At 45.8% G+C, this 15,978-nt stretch overlaps 1 protein-coding gene across 1 annotated transcript in view; it reads right to left on the bottom strand.

Moving 5' to 3' along the window:
• The window catches only part of LOC147374334 (uncharacterized), a 35,091-nt gene extending 23,572 nt beyond the window's left edge, over nt 1-11,519 (bottom strand). The window contains exon 1 of the mRNA XM_086396829.1: nt 11,026-11,519. Within this exon, the coding sequence (XP_086252955.1) occupies nt 11,026-11,426 (401 nt within the window). The 5' untranslated portion in view covers nt 11,427-11,519. The remainder of the gene's footprint in view (nt 1-11,025) is intronic.
• Nucleotides 11,520-15,978: the final 4,459 nt, after the last annotated feature.

The following is a 15,978-nucleotide window of genomic DNA, read 5'->3' as shown; positions in this document are numbered from 1 at the left end:
TACGAATCGTTTTGCTACATACCTGAAACTAACACAACACTGTAAATCAACTATATTTAAATTTAAAAAATTATAAATATATTTGGTATTGGATGCTATGGAGATTAGTCTCCATTAGCCAAGCAATTGACACAAACATTTTTATTCTCCTTTCTCCTTTTCAGATTTTATGAATAAGTTATTCTCTTTCGATCACTCTTTCATTCTCTCCTCATTACCTAAAATGTCTCTCGCTCCTTCTGCCAGAGGAGACTTCTCTGGGATGTCACAATTCTCACCTGAGCCTTCCTTCCATTTGAATCCTTCATACTCACTAATCTCGACTCTTCCAATCCCAGTCCAAGCAAATAAACCTGACCGCAAATTCCCACCTTCCCTGGTGTTTAATGAGTGCCCTCAGAGTTTGGGGACAGCAATAAGCCCTTAATGTATTATACCTTCCAGTACGATTTTGTACCACGGTAACTCTTACTAGAAACACATACAGAGCCATGGAGCTTTTAAACCCTATCCCAACTATGAAAATGCAAGTTACCTTAAAATCTTTTAATATGAGACATACAAAGTATATATCATGATTTATGTAAAATACAACATGTGGTTTAAGTTATATAATCAAATCTGAAGTCAATTCACTTTTGTTTATATTACACTATTAATTATCTCTAAATTTTTATTTTACTGTTTTGTTCATATTACCATCATTTCATCATTATTCTGCTAACAGCAGAACTCTTCATTTGAATGTATTAAATGTATATAAAAAGGCTTTTCACTATCATGCTACTAACCATCAGAACAAAACTATATCATCAAGTCATTTAAATGGTCACAGGAACTCTGTGCTCAGTACTCTGTAACAGCCTAAATGGGAAAATAATTTGGAAAAGAATAGATACATGTATATGTATAATTGAATTATTTTGCTGTACACCTGAAACTAACACATTATGAATGAACTATAATATAAAATAAAACATTTTAAAAATCACAAATTACCCACAAATTATTTCAATAACCCTGACTTTCCAGTAGCTATATGATTATTCCAGTTATATACACAGCTGACTTCTCCTTCAGAAATATTCTAAATCAGATGCTCCTGACCAAACTGAATGAGGAAACCACGTACTGTGTTAAAAACTTCAATAGAACCTATAATGGTGATGGACTCCTACAAGAAGCAGAAAGCTGAAATCACTCTGCATAAATACACTCATATAGGAAACAGCACTGAATAGTCAATATTTAGGCCCGATTTATCTTGTCATATACCACAACAATCAATACCAAAACACTGTAATGAGATTTTACAAGGGACGCTGATTGGGCATTTCTGTGTTTATTTCGCTGGAGCCTAGCGGGGAAGGGGCAGGACAGCCAGAGTATTTGCAATGCAATTAGTGGAGGACCAGTGCATCTGAGTGTATGCCAGACGCAGGGGCCTCCCCTAATTCACGCGGCCCAGCGTGTTAATGGGGTGCACAACATCGAACTGAACTTCCTACAGTTTGAAAACTTTTGTCAGTTAACTAGATGTTTACCGAGTGCCTAGCTTCAGCACTCAACATCTAGCTCTCTGGATGTGGTTCCAGCACCATCTGTCACTTAAGCTTCCCCAGATTCAAAAATTTCAATTCAAACTAATCTACTCGGCACTCTAACTGAAGCTATAATTCAAACTTCAACATGAAGCTTGAATTCCTTTTCAGTGTTCTTCAACTTTGACCCAGCTCCCCCCGCCCCTCCTTCGCTGAAAAGGGCCAAGACAACAGCCCAGCAAGTGGGGCAGGCAAAACAGACCTCCTTTGTTCACTTCTGTCCTTTCAGCTCCCTATTGAGGTGAGGGACTGAAAAGCCGCACAGGGCTCTGGAAGGCAGCGGCGCACCAGCTCCAGCCATCCCTCCTCAAAGACCCAAAAGCTCCAGGACGAAACACTTTCGACAGTCCATTTTTACCTTAAAGGCATAACGAATGGAAGATTACTACATTTCCCCTTCCCTTTCCCTTGAGAGAGAATCTGTTAAGGGTGTTTAACAGGAGTTTGGAATGTTCGTCCAAAATGTATGCTGTAAATCACACCATTCAAATGCCAGGGGCACTGAAAAGTGGCATGAAATTAGCTTTAAAGTTGAAATTTGGAGAAACGATCAGTCCGCGTCGAATACATCTACTGAATTTTTTGAATGCTCTCAGCCCACTTGAGAAAGATAAATCAAATTCACTGCATATTACACAGTTGAAGACCTCCTACAGGATTCCCTCAGATGGCCTTGGGAATCTATTTTCTTGATTCCAGAGGACTTTAAACCAATACGCCATGCACATCAGAAAATTCAAATACACGTATGAATATGGATGTATACTCAAAATATTCTTTCCAGCCCTTCCTATCATCATTTAATAAGAAGAATCTTTTTAATTCTTATTTTATTTTTTTATTTTCATTTATTTATTTGGCGGCATTGGGTCTTAGTTGAAGCACATGGGCTTAGCTGTCCCACAGTATGTGGGATCTTAGTTTCCAGACTAGGGATCAAACCTGCATCCTCTGCATTAAAAGGCAGATTCTTAATCACTGGACCACCTGGGAATTCCCAAGAAGAAAGTTTTAAGTATCATTTTCACTGGATAGTAATGTGTCCTTTCACTTTCATGTGAATTAAACAACGCTTTAGCAGGGAACAATATGGAAGATAACCAGGAAACAATTAAGACAGGGCAAGGTTTGTTTGTCATTCCTGTTTTTAAACAGAATAAGCCATTTGAACAGTATGTGGAGTAGATAAGAATTTGTAGGTTTATTCCCTTTATCACTGGCACTTCTTTTCTTAAATTAATTAATTTATTTTAATTGGAGGCTAATTATTTTATAGCTTTGTACTGGTTTTTGCCATATATTGACATGAATCAGCCACGGGTATACCTATGTCCCCCCATCCCAAACCCGCTCCCACCTCCCTCCCCATCCCATCCCTCTGGGTTGTCCCAGTGCACCAGCTTTGAGTGCCCTGCTTCATGCATCGAACTTGGACTGGTCATCTATTTCACAGATGTTAATGTACATGTTTCAATGTTATTCTCTCAAATCATCCCACCCTGGCCTTCTCCCACAGAGTCCAAAAGTCTGTTTTTTATATCTGTGTCTCCTTTGCTGTCTTGTATATAAGGTCATCGTTACCATCTTTCTAAATTCCATATATATATGTTAATATACTGTATTGGTATTTTTCTTTCTGACTTACTTCACTCTGTATAATAGGCTCCAGTTTCATCCACCTCATTAGAACCAACTCAAATGCATTCTTTTTAATAGCTGAGTAATATTCCACGGTGTATGTGTATCACAGCTTCCTTATCCATTAGTCAGCCAGTGGACATCTAGGTTGCTTCCAGGTCCTGGCTATTGTAAACAGTGCTGCAATGAACATCAGGGTACATGTGTCTCTTTCAATTCTGGTTTCCTTGGTGTGTACGCCCAGCAGTGGGATTGCTGGGTCGTATGGCAGTTCTATTTCCAATTTGTTAAGGAATCTCCACACTGTTCTCCATAGTGGCTGTACTAGTTCGCATACCCACCAACAGTGTATGAGGGTTCCCTTTTCTCCACACCTTCTCCAGCATTTATTGTTTGTAGACTTGTTGATGGCAGCCATCCTGACCGGCGTGAGATGGTACCTTATTGTGGTTTTGATTTGCATTTCTCTGATAACGAGTGATGTTGAGCATCTTTTCATGTGTTTGTTAGCCATCTGTATGTCTTTTTTGTAGAAATGTCTATTTAGGTCTTTGGCCCATTTTTTGATTGGGTAGTTTATTTTTCTGGTATTGAGCTGCATGAGCTGTCTGTATATTTCTGAGACTAATTGTCAGTTGCTTCATTTGTTATTATTTTCTCCCATTCTGAAGGCTGTCTTTTCACTTTGCTTATAGTTTCCTTCATTGTGCAAAAGCTTTTAAGTTTAATTAGGTCCCATTTGTTTATTTTTGCTTTTATTTCCATTACTCTGGGAGCTGGGTCATAGAGGATCTTGCTGTGATTTATGTCAGAGAGTGTTCTGCCTATGTTTTTCCTCTAGGAATTTTATAGTTTCTGTTCTTACATTTCGATCTTTAATCCATTTTGAGTTTATTTTTGTGTATGGTGTTAGAAAGTGTTCTAGTTTCATTCTTTTACAGGTGGTTGACCAGTTTACCCAGCACCACTCATTCAAGAAATTGTCTTTCTCCACTGTATATTTTTGCCTCCTTTGTCAAAGATAAGGTGCCCATAGGTGCATGGATTCATCTCTGGGCTTTCCATTTTGTTCCACTGATTTATATTTCTGTTTTTGCCTGGTACTTCTTACATTCACTAGATTTTCAGTCACTTGAGGGAAACCCTGTATAAGACTTTTAAAAATTAACCTTTTCTCATTTGAAATTTCAAGCTTGTAGGCCAATAAAATAGGTCAATGACACTGACACCACATCTTCCTTATTAGCTCAGCTATGCAATTATAATTGGGTGGTGAGTTTACTGTCACCTTTGAACATTCTGTGGTGGGGAGAAATGCCTAATACAGACTTGTAATTGACAACTCAGGCACATCCCTAAACAGTCAGCATACTGTCTTTCTGTTTCCAGATATGAGGCAAATGTGCTCTTCATCTGGGTTACAATAATGGTGTCAAATTTTTTAATAAAATAAAAGCATACTAATATGGAATCTAAGGGAAAGTTGCTCTCTTTGAAACTCCATGGAATTCTCCAGGCCAGAACACTGGAGTGGGTAGTCTTTCCCTTCTCCAGGGGGTCTTTCCAACCCAGGGATCGAACCCAGGTCTCCTGCATTGCAGGTGGATTCTTTTCCAGCTGAGCCACAGGGGAAGCCCAACATGGAATCTAACCTCAGAGCAAAATCACTTAGAACAAGAGAACTATAGACATATAATACTCTAATTCAACAGTTTTTTTAAAAAATCACATAAATGTGTATCTCCAAGGCTGGTTTCTCCTGGACTAAGACACAAATCCCACAGCATCCATTTCGTGCTCTGCACAAAGTATAGGCTCAATTAACACTTGGAAGGAACCACACATTTCCTTATTGGTAAACAATAAACCATTAAGTTATAAAACACTGAGTAGCTTATTCATAATACATGTCATATTAACTTATGCCTTTCAAAAGTAACAGTTATAGTTCTTTACACCCATGAGGCTGGCTAATATCAACAAAAGAGAATGTATGTGTCAGTGAAGATGCAGAAATACTGAACTCTTATGCACTGCTCCTGGAAATGTAAAATGTAAAACAGCTGCCATGGAAAACAGTGGTTCTGCAAAACATTAAAGTAGAACTACCACACGACTGAGCAATCTTACTTCTGGGTATATACCCAAAAGAAATGAAGGCAGTGATTCAAAAAGATAGATCTATACACCCATGTTCAAGGCAGTATTATTTACAATAGCCAAAACATGCAAGCAGCCTAATGCATTGACAGATGTATTTAAAAAAACACCGTATGTACATACAATGGAATATTATTCAGTTTTTAAAAAGGTAGGAAATTCTGACACATGAATGAGCCTTGAAGACATTATGCTAAGTGACTTAAGCCAGTAGAAAAATACAGATACTGTATGATTCCACTCATGAGGTAATCAGGGTGTCCAATGCAAAGACAGATAGTAGAATGATATTCAACAAGAGCTGGCAGGGGGCACGGGGAGTTACTGTTTTAATGGACAAAGAGTTTCAGTTTGGGAAGACGAGAAAAGTTCTGGGGATGGACAGGGGTGATGGTGCTAGTGGTAAAGAACCCGCCTGCCAATGCAGGAGACGTAAGAGACACAGGTTCGATCCCTGGGTAGGGAAGATCCTCTGGAGGAAGGCATGGTAAGCCCTCCAGTATTCTTGCCTGGAGAATTCCATGGACAGAGGAGCCTGGCGGGCTACAGTCCATGGGGTCGCAAAGAGTCGGACACGAATGAAGTGACTTAGCACATCACAGCACAGATGGCTGCACAGCAATGTGAACTAACTGATGCCACTAAGCCCCCACAGTTAAAAATGGTTAAAACAGTAGATTTTATGTTAAATATATATAAACACCACAATAAAAAAGTAACAGCAAATAAATTCACGTTTTCTACAAATATCTTGCATTTGCTCCCCCCATCTAAAGACAACCTGACATTGAACATGTTAGCGTTGCTAAAACTGGAGGCAGAGCCATTCCCATATTTTCTCCATGCCACCCTCTCCTTCATATTTTGAGAGGGGAAATCAACATTCATCAGTTCCTTGTGGCACATTTTCTTGTTCTTAGAAACTTTAGCCTTTGATGCCAATAAAGACTCTTTCAAACTAAAGGGGCTTTTCATTTTTCTGGGTGGACAAAGGTTAAATAAAATGTGCCACTGGATTCTTGCCCCTAGCATCTCCGGAAGCTAGCAGAGACCTGCCTTCTCCTAGGTCCTCACCTGGAAGGAAAGTTCTGGGTTCCTTGAGGTGGGGGAAACATGAAACATAAAAGCAAAGGTGCTTCTAAATGTATTTTGTAAATTCCAATCATTCCAAACCATCTCAGCCCTGGTGATTCAGAGAGTAAAGAATCTGCAATGCAGGAGACCCATGTTCAGTCCCTGAATTGGGAAGATCCCCTGGAGAAGGGAATGGCAACCCACTCCAGTATTCTTGCCTGGAGAATCCCCATGGACAGAGAAGCCTGGCGGGCTACAGTCCATGGGGTTGCACAGAGTCTGACATGACTGAGCGACTAACAAACACACACTAGTACTTGAAGCCTGACCTCAAGCAGTCTTTGGATACAAACAGACAAAATGTCCTATAAAAGAATACCCAAGGAGCTCCATATTCTAGTTGAATCTGCTATGGGTTACCATGCTTCTCAGATGGGAAATGTTCTTTGGAAATGAGGATGAGACTCCAAAGGCGGCTGGCAGAGGCAGCAAATTGACGTTATGGACAGAACTGTGGCCCCCAAAGCCATCTGTTGAAGCCCTGATGCTCAATGTGACTGTATTTGGAGACAGGGCACTTTTAGGAGGTCATTAAGGTAAAATGGGGCTTCTTTGGTGGCTCAGTTGGTAAAGAATCCTCCTGCGATACAGGGGATTACTTACAGCACAGGAGACCCAAGTTCAATCCCTGGGTCTGGAAGTTCTCCTAGAGAAGAAAATGACAACCTACTCCAGTATTCTTGCCTGGAAAATCCCATGGACAGAGGAGCCTGGTGGGCTACAGTCCACGGGGTTGCAAAGAGTTGGACACGACTTAAGAGACTAAGCCACAAGGTGAAATGAGATTATATGGGTGGGGTCCTAACTCAATAGGTTCCACGGCCTTATAGGAGAGGAAGAGAGAGAACTCTTCATAGGTGCGGTCTGAGGAAAGGGTATATTCGCACACAGGGAGCCATCTGCCAGCCAGGAAAACAGCTCTGACCAGAACCCAGGCTGACACTCTGGTCTCGGACTTCTAGACTCTAGAACATCTATAAGAGCATGAATGTTTATGAGCTGCGCAATCTATGTGCTTTGTACAGCAGCCCAAGCTAACTAAGACAAAGACCTTATGATCTCATGGTGAGACAATCAGGAATTAAAAGCCTGGTGTCTTGGAGGTTACCCTTAGGGGAACGTAATGACCGGTAGGAGCCACAAGAGGGCTTTCTTGGACCTTCATAAAGGTCTGTTGCTTGATTTGAACACAGTTACACCGTGTATTCAGTCTATGCAAGTTTATCAACTGTATATTATGATACATGGGAAAAGAATCTGTGTAAGTCTGTAGCCATAAATGATAAAAACCAGTATTAGTCTCCCTGAGGGCAGGAGCTCTGCTTTACTCAACACTGCATCCCCAGGGCTTAGGACAGCAGGCCACACACTCAGTAAATGTGAATAAATGAATGAATGAATGAAAGTATCTCTTTACCAGAAAAGCTTCATGAGGGGGGCCATTAAATAGCTCCCTTGTACATACACTACATCATATCCACAGGTTCTATTTCTATTTAACTGATCATACAAGGAAAACTATCCTACATGAAAGAATTATTTGAAATATTCTTAAGGAAATTTTCTACAGTCCAAGTGTACACATTCTTAGCACCCTCTCACCCTCCTGAAGCACTCACACCCAACGCATTCTCACATCAGCCTCACCGGAAGTACCATTTCCGAAGATGACTTTGCTTTTCATTTACTGTCCCTGCTGCGTTGTAAGTAGACTGGCCTACAGCCCAAAGACCTCACCACTACCCTATGTTAATCGGCTGGGTGACCTCTCTGAGCCCCACTGTATTCATTTGGAAACCCAAAGGTTAAGGAACAGTGTTTCCTTACAGCTCTGAAATTCCTGAATTGCCTGAAATGTTTAGCAACTTTCCTGTAACAAAGTAAAAGGCAAATTGAAAAAAAGACCATGAGTCAGTAGGATTAAGAAAGCAAAATGAATTCATTTTTCCAATTGGTCAGTCAATTACAATCATCCTAAAAGCTATTCCAGGAAGAACTGATTTCACTTTCCTTCAAATTCTTGTTTCTTTCAGTCAACAAGGAGCATCTTTATAAATGTGCCCCAGTCATACACTTAGGATAGCTAACGCTTTCCTAAGATTCTACACTAGGGTCTTATTCAAAATCAACACCCAATTTGAGGAGGAAAACTGCCACAGTCAAAAGATTCAAGGCTGGGGACCTGAAATCGAAATGTATGTATGCCAAATGGAAACGTTTGCCTTTTCTTCAAGTTTTCTTAAAAATTCTGATGTGCCAGGAACCTCTCAGCCTCTCTGGAATCGCAAGGGGTCATAGTCACTAAGAACAGTCCAGTGACTGTAACTGGTTGTACTGTGGGTTAACAGCCAAGTACTTAAAAGCTAACAGAAATAAAGGAACATGTAAAGGAATTGAGGGGCAATACAGTGCAGTAAAAAAGGCTATTTCACAGTACAATTCACTGAATTACAATATTGACTGCTACTAGGAGGTCTGCAGGGGCCAGAATTAAATGGGCTTACAATATGTCCTTGATTTTGAACACTGGGTGATTTTAGGCTTCCCCTAAACTGATGACAAGCTTCCAAAAGGCCACATTTTCAGTCCTGGATGGACAAAAAGCTAATCCTTGCTTCCTCATTTCCTAGCTATGTGGCCTTGGGAAAGTTACTTGACCTGTCTCCAGTCTCCTAATTTTTAACATGTGGCTGCTGTGAAAATTGAGATGATAGATACATGTAACATGCACAGCGCCCCGCACCTCCGACGCGCGCTCAGACTCTCATTACCCGTAAAGATCAAAGTATCCAATTGCCTAAATCCACTTCAGTACTTCTGGCAGGTCTCATTTACTCGTAAGCTATTATTACAATATTTTAATAACAGGGCACGGTTAGCAAAAACAGTGTGAACCAAAGTAGCCCAACCTCCTTCCATACGTTTGTATTCAGTGGCTACTGTGTTCCTTCCTGGAGAGCCCCAGGGGGAGCTGCTGGTGCATAACTGTCTCCCGACGCACGACTCTCTCCTCCATCTCCTCTCGCTAGCGCCTGGGGCAAGGAGAGGTCCCGAGAGGTCCCATCCCTCAGAGCTGCACCTCTGCGCCTTAACCACGCGGGATCAGGAAGGAAAAGAACACTTTGCTCTTAGGACTGACTGCTCTGCGCTGGATGCAGTCTCTGGCTGGAACTGCTAGAGTGAAAACGACAGGAGAGGCTGGGTGGGAAAGGCACGCCAGCGCTAGGCGCCCTCCCCTTCGCTCGCAACTGCGCAGGGACGGCCCCCCGGAGAGCGCGGGGGACAGAAGATGCTGCTGCGGTCCGGGTGGCGGGCGGGAGGGGAGGTGACCGGGAGGGGAGGTGACCGGGAGGGGAGGGGAGCGTCTTGCTTACCAACCTGACCCCTCTCCACCCCTCCCAACCCCCTCGCACCGGGTCCAGAGAGAACCCTCCGGCGGTGCTTGCTGCCCAGAGTACCCAGCTCTGGGAGAAATGACTCCTTGCACAGCGGCACCCGGGTTCCCCCTCTGCGCACGGGCAGATGCGGGCAGGGAATGGCTGGGCTGCTGTATGGCCGGGGACTCGCGCGCAGCGGCGCCCACCCGCACGACATGCCCAGTGCCGGGGCCGGTGCGCTACACAGATGGCGCTCGCCGGGAGATGGATGCTCCGAGCCGGTGGTGACGGCCAGCTCAACACAACATCCCGGAGCGAAGCTGTTGCCAGATCCCACCGGTGGGAGCCTGGGCAGGGAAGGGGCTCTTCTGAGTCAGCCTCAAGCCCCGGCGAGCCAGCCCCAACAAGTCCCAGCCCCGAGAGGCCAGGCGAGGCGCCGGGGCCCCGGGGACCTGCACCTGTAGGGCCGACAAAGCCTTCGGAAAGCCTCCCACCCTATTGCTTTCGGGTGTCTCTCCTGTCTCCCATCCTTGGTTCCCCAAGTTCTCTCCAGGCTGGGGAGAGTGGAGGTCGGCTCGCCCCTGAACTCCGGCGATCCGCGCAGGTGTGAGCGCATCCGAACAAAGCCCACGCCCAGCTGTGTCTGCCGGGGCCGGAACGCGCACACGCCCGAGCGCGCCGGCTCCGCACCTGCGCTCCCAGCCCTGCCGGCCCTGCGGCGTGACAGCCCGTGCCCTCCGCTCTCCTGCCCAGAAAGCCGCAGTGCCGGCTCCAGCAGTTTCTCCAGGCCCAATGGCCCCCAAAGCCACCTCCAGACAGGGCTTCCAGGAAAGTGGGGGGGCACGGATGCACAAGTTGGCCACAGTCTGGGGAGGTGATGGGGGGCCCGCCGACGCCGCTGTATCTCAGCCTGGCCCGCACCCGGCTCCGGAGGAGAAGGGGGGAGTTGATGACCAGGTTGGCCCTGCCGCAGGCAGAGCTGGCGCGGCTCTAGGAAACCCTGGTATTCCGGTGTCCCGCTGACAACACGGCCGACCCCCGCGTCCTCCTCCGTTACAGCCGTCGCCCGCGAGCGGGACCGAGTGTCACTGTCAGCCACGCACGGAGCTACTCACTTTCTTACGCCGCGCCCACCCTCGGCCCCGAGCGCCGGTGTCTTCAGTCTCCGACGAAGCTGTACCTCCGGCAGCCCTGCGCCGTCCCTTGCGCCCGCGCGGCTCAGGCTCCGACTGCGGCGCGCGTCAGCCGGCGACCCAGGCGAAGCAGGGCTGGCCCGGCGCCCGCGCGCCCCCGCCAATGCGCCCTCCCGGCCCCTCCCCGTGCGCCGCTCTCCCTCCGCCCGCGGGGCCCGCTGCGCGATCCGCCCCCACCTCGCGCTCCCCCTCCCCCCCGGTCTCCCCCGCCTCTCCCCTCCCGCCCCAGCTGCTGCTGTGGCCAATGGGCTCTGGCCGCCAGCGCCTCCGGGGACTGGGTGGCCCCTCACCTGAGCGGCCGCGCCATCACCAACCCACGTCATCCTGCCAGCGCGTGAGGTGGTGGCTGTCGGGGTGGGGATGGGGGCCTGGGGAGGGTGGGGGCCTGGGGAGGGCGGGGGCGGGGGGAGCGTTCCGGGAACGAAGATAGCTGGGATCTGGAATTGGCTACAAAAGATGTTCCAGAAAATAATGAGTGGTTTTGAAATACCACTCTCCTGGGTTTAGGTTTCTGTGCGAGGTCTGTGGTCTGCCCCGGCTACACCTTCTTTTAAAGCATTTAATTTCTTCGAAACTCACCAGTTGGGATGGTTGAAACTGACGTCTTTTTGTTTTGCACCTCTTCTTTCCAAAGAGGGAAGCTTTAGCTGTCTGTTCCCGGCGGGAGTTGGATCTTCTGGTCCCAGAGAACAGGGTTAGTTCACATTCGCCTATTTTTCAGATTTGAGAGTATTTATGGAGAATTATTTGCAAGGTAAAGAGAGTTACGATTTTCTAAATGAGTAGTATTTTAGCCAACACACTGCGGGCTGCAAGGTTCAGACTCCGGAGCCCGCTCTGAGCTGCATGCTAGCTGATGTCCAAGATCCCTAGCCTGACTCTCAAGCTCCTCACAGGTTTGCGGCCTGGCCTCCCTAGGCTTCTTCCCAGCCACCAGGCGTCACCTCACTTGACCATTTACTGCGGGCGCCAGCCCTCCTCCCCTCTGCTGGAGCCTTATTGCCTTCTTCTCTCGGTTAATTCAAGAAGACTAGTGGAACCCCGCATCCCCTTTCCTCATCCCCAGGCTCCAGGCCCTGTGCTGGGGCGCGATTCAGGAATAAAAAAGGCATAGGGTCATACTTCAAGGTCCTGATGACTCCTCTGCTGTACTCTACCTTCAATGTGAACTTGCCACTTCAACCCACAGCACCAGGCATGCCAGTGAGCAGCCTTTTCTTTCTACTGCTGCTCCATCACTCATCCTCTCTTCCCACCAGCCAAAGGGTGCTCCAGCCACGTACCTCCAGCCACCTCCTGTTCCTGAAACATTGTGGTCTCTGGCTAATGGATCTTTTCAGAGTTGTTCCCTCAGTCCCATCACTCTTCCTGCCCTGGTCCTTACCCCACCTCTTGGGTACCTCCCACCTCTCTGCAAATTGTCCAAATCCTCCTCTGAATTATTCTTTTTTAAAAAACAAAAAGAATGTGATTCTATGATACCCTTACTTAAAAGTCTGGTCTGGCTCTCTTTTGCCTGTAAAGTGAACTCCAGTCTTTCCGGCACACTTCCTCACAGTCTGTCCCTAACTTCACTCTCCATCTCCAATGAAAAGAATTTTCATAACTCTGAGTCTCTGGATGTGAGATTTCTTCCATCTAGAATATTCTTCCATCTTTTTTCATCTGGAAAACTCATGTTCATCCCTCAGAGTCTTGCTCAGTTGCTAGCTCCTCTGTAAGGTCTTTCCCAAATCCCTGTGTTTCATTGTAATAGTACTTGTCACATTTGAGTGACATGTTTGCATGTCTGACTCCACAAAATTGAACTTCTTAATGTGGATTGTCTGTCTTATTTTTGTGTGACCTTATTTCCCACCCAAACAAATGGAGCCACAATCATGTAACTCATCTCACCGTCTCATCATTCCCACCTATGTAAAGGGCTTCAGCCCCTTCACTTCCCTCCTCACCTCAGCAAGTGCCTTGAGACCCGGGTTGTCCTGCACGTCCTTCTGTTTGATACTTGGGGGATGCTGAAGGAATGAAGACAGGAAGGAATCTCGGGCAAGTGACAGTTTCTCCAAGTATAGTTTACAACAGAATAGCAACACTTAATACTCGGGGTTATTGTTAGGGTCAGTTTAAAGCACTGCACAGTGTCTATGACATAATACATACTTTTCTATTTGAAAAGCAATTGTGTGACCAGACGTCTGTCAGCTAAATACATACTTAAATAAAAAGAACAAAGACAGAAGAGGTGAAAAGTTCTGGAGAAAATGGGAACCATGGTGACGGCAACACTAAGTAATTCTGATACTGCATAATACTTGTAATGCGCTTCCCAGGTGGCACCGTGGTAAAGAATTTGCCTGCTAATGCAGGAGACACAAGAGATGTGGGTTCAATCCCTGGGTCAGGGAAGATCCCCTGGAGCAGGAAATGGCAACCCACTCCAGTATTCTTGCCTGGAGAATCTCATGGACAGAGGAGCCTGGTGGGCTACAGTCCATGTGGTTGCAAAGAGTTGGACACGACTGAGCACACACACAATACTTGTAATACTATAAAATGATTATATATTGAATAGTTTTAATTTCCAGCTTATTCAACTGCTTTGCAGTTCTACAGGGAGAACCAAACAGCTGTTACATAAAGAGCTGAAATGAAGGGAGGATGAAGGGAAAGGATTAGAAGGATGCCTGAGTGGGCAAAAAGACTATCCGTTTGGTTTGTCTGGCAATGCATGAGGCACTCTGATTTGGCTGCATATTCGCAGTGACCCATGGACAGAGCAGCCTGTGGGGCTAGTCCATGGGGTGACAAACTGTCAGGCACGACCCAGTGACTATCACTCCCGTTTTTGCAGTGATACATACACCTCCTTACCTTAACTGCTGCCCCTTATTTCATCCCTAAGCCTCACCCCATCCTGTATCCCAGGCTTTACTCCATCCTTAAACCCAGGTGAGGGCTGAGAATAACATAAGCCTGGCTGTCCCATCACTTGCTGATAAGAGAATTTGGCCTGGGCCCTGCACTACAGTAAGAATAGTAAGCACTTTACATTTATTAATTTCACCAAGCCCATGGCCACCCCAAGCAGTGTGTCCCCGTTATCATTCACATTTTAGAAAATGAGGAAAGAGAGGTTAAGTATTAGAGCTTGCATAGGTCACAAAGCTAGTGGCAGAGCTGGGATTGCAGCCTGGGCATTCTGGCTCCAGAGGCCACAGCCAAAACCACTGCACTCTGCCGCCTTTTAAAAGGCACTAAAAGTTTGTTGTTTCCATGGATGCACCAGAACCTTAGAGGATTGGAGCAGCTGCATGGGCAGGTCATGGAGCCCCCCAGTGGTACCTGAGGTGAATAAGCTTTTAGTCTTTCTCCTTCCCCACTCTTGCTATCCTGTTTCTCTTTCTTGGAATTCTCCCTCTCCTTTTTTTCTTCTTCCACTTCTTTTCTTCCCTGACCTTACTTCTCATCCTTGTTTTCTTAATCCCCAGCCATGCTTCAGGTCTCTCAGACTGCAGGCGGCCCTGCCCTAAACCCAACATTAAGTTCACCAAAACCTAACTGGGACCCAACACCATCCTGAGCTGTGTGGCCACCAGCAGGTTATTTCCTCTCTCAGTCAGTTTCCACACCTGAAATGAAGATGTTGGGCTAGGCTAGGTAAGAAAGAAAAAACAAAAACTTTAACGATGTCACTTGATAATTCTGGGGGTAACCAAGAGCATTTCTTCAGCCTGTAGGCCGAACTCTATGTTAAAAGAGGGTGGAACTCTAAGAAAAAGTGTTCCATAGTAGTACGGTTGTTGTTCAGTCTGTAAGTTGTCTCCAACTCTTTGTGACCCCATGAACTGTAGCACACCAGGCTTTCCTGTCCTTCACTATCTCCCAGGTTTTGCTGAAACTCATGTCCATTGACTTAGTGATGCCATCCAACCATCCCATCCCTCTGTCGCCCCCTTCTCTTCTTGCCTTCAATCTTTCCCAGAATCAGGGTCTTTCCCAATGAGTCAGCTGTTCACATCAGGTGACCAAAGTATTGGAGCTTCAGCATCAGTCCTTCCAATGAATATTCGGGGTTAATTTCCTTTAGGATTGACTGGTTTGACTTCTGCTGTCCAAGGGACTCTCAAGAGTCTTCTCCAGCACCACAGTTCAAAAGCATCAATTCTTTGGTGCTCAGCCTCTTTATGGTCCAACTCTCATATCTGTACATGACTAATGGAAAAACCATAGCTTTGACTATATGGACCTTTGTCAGCAAAGTAATGTCTCTGCTTTTTAATATACTGTTTAGATTTATCATAGCAATAAGAAACGTGGGTTAAATCCCTGGATCAGGAAGATCCCCTGGAGGAGGGCATGACAACCCACTCTAGTATTCTTGCCTGGAGAATCCCATGGACAGAGGAGACTGGCAGGCTACAGTCCATAGGGTCATAGAGTTGGACACCACTGAAGCGACTTAGCATGCAGCAGAAGTAACATCACACTACTTTTGCCAAATCCTTAGTTACAAGTAGGTCACAAGGTTGTTTCCTAAGAGTGGCTTACACCAGTGTCATCGTTGTTTTCATCTTCTCTGGCTGAGCAGCTACATTAGGTTTCTGACAGGGATGTGGTGAACTTAGTAACTTTTAAAGCCCTTCTCCAATAAAGCTCCAATCCTTTGGCCACCTGATTCTTAAGGGCTGACTCACTGGAAAAGACCCTGATGCTGGGAAAGATTGAGAACAGGAGGAGAAGGGGGCGAAAGAGGATGAGATGGTTGGATGCCATCACCAACTCAATGAACATGAGTTTGAGCAAACTCTGGGAGACAGTGAAGGACAGGGAAGCCTGGCGTGCTGTAGTCCATGGGGTCACAAAGAGTTAGACATG

Source organism: Bos grunniens, chromosome 4 (genome assembly GCF_055505025.1).
Source record: "Bos grunniens cultivar Pamir isolate PY7600 chromosome 4, Bosgru_T2T1.0, whole genome shotgun sequence".
Classification (NCBI taxonomy): Eukaryota; Metazoa; Chordata; class Mammalia; order Artiodactyla; family Bovidae; genus Bos; species Bos grunniens.
The sequence above is the reverse complement of the archived record's forward strand: the minus strand, read 5'-3'. Positions and strand labels throughout refer to the sequence as shown.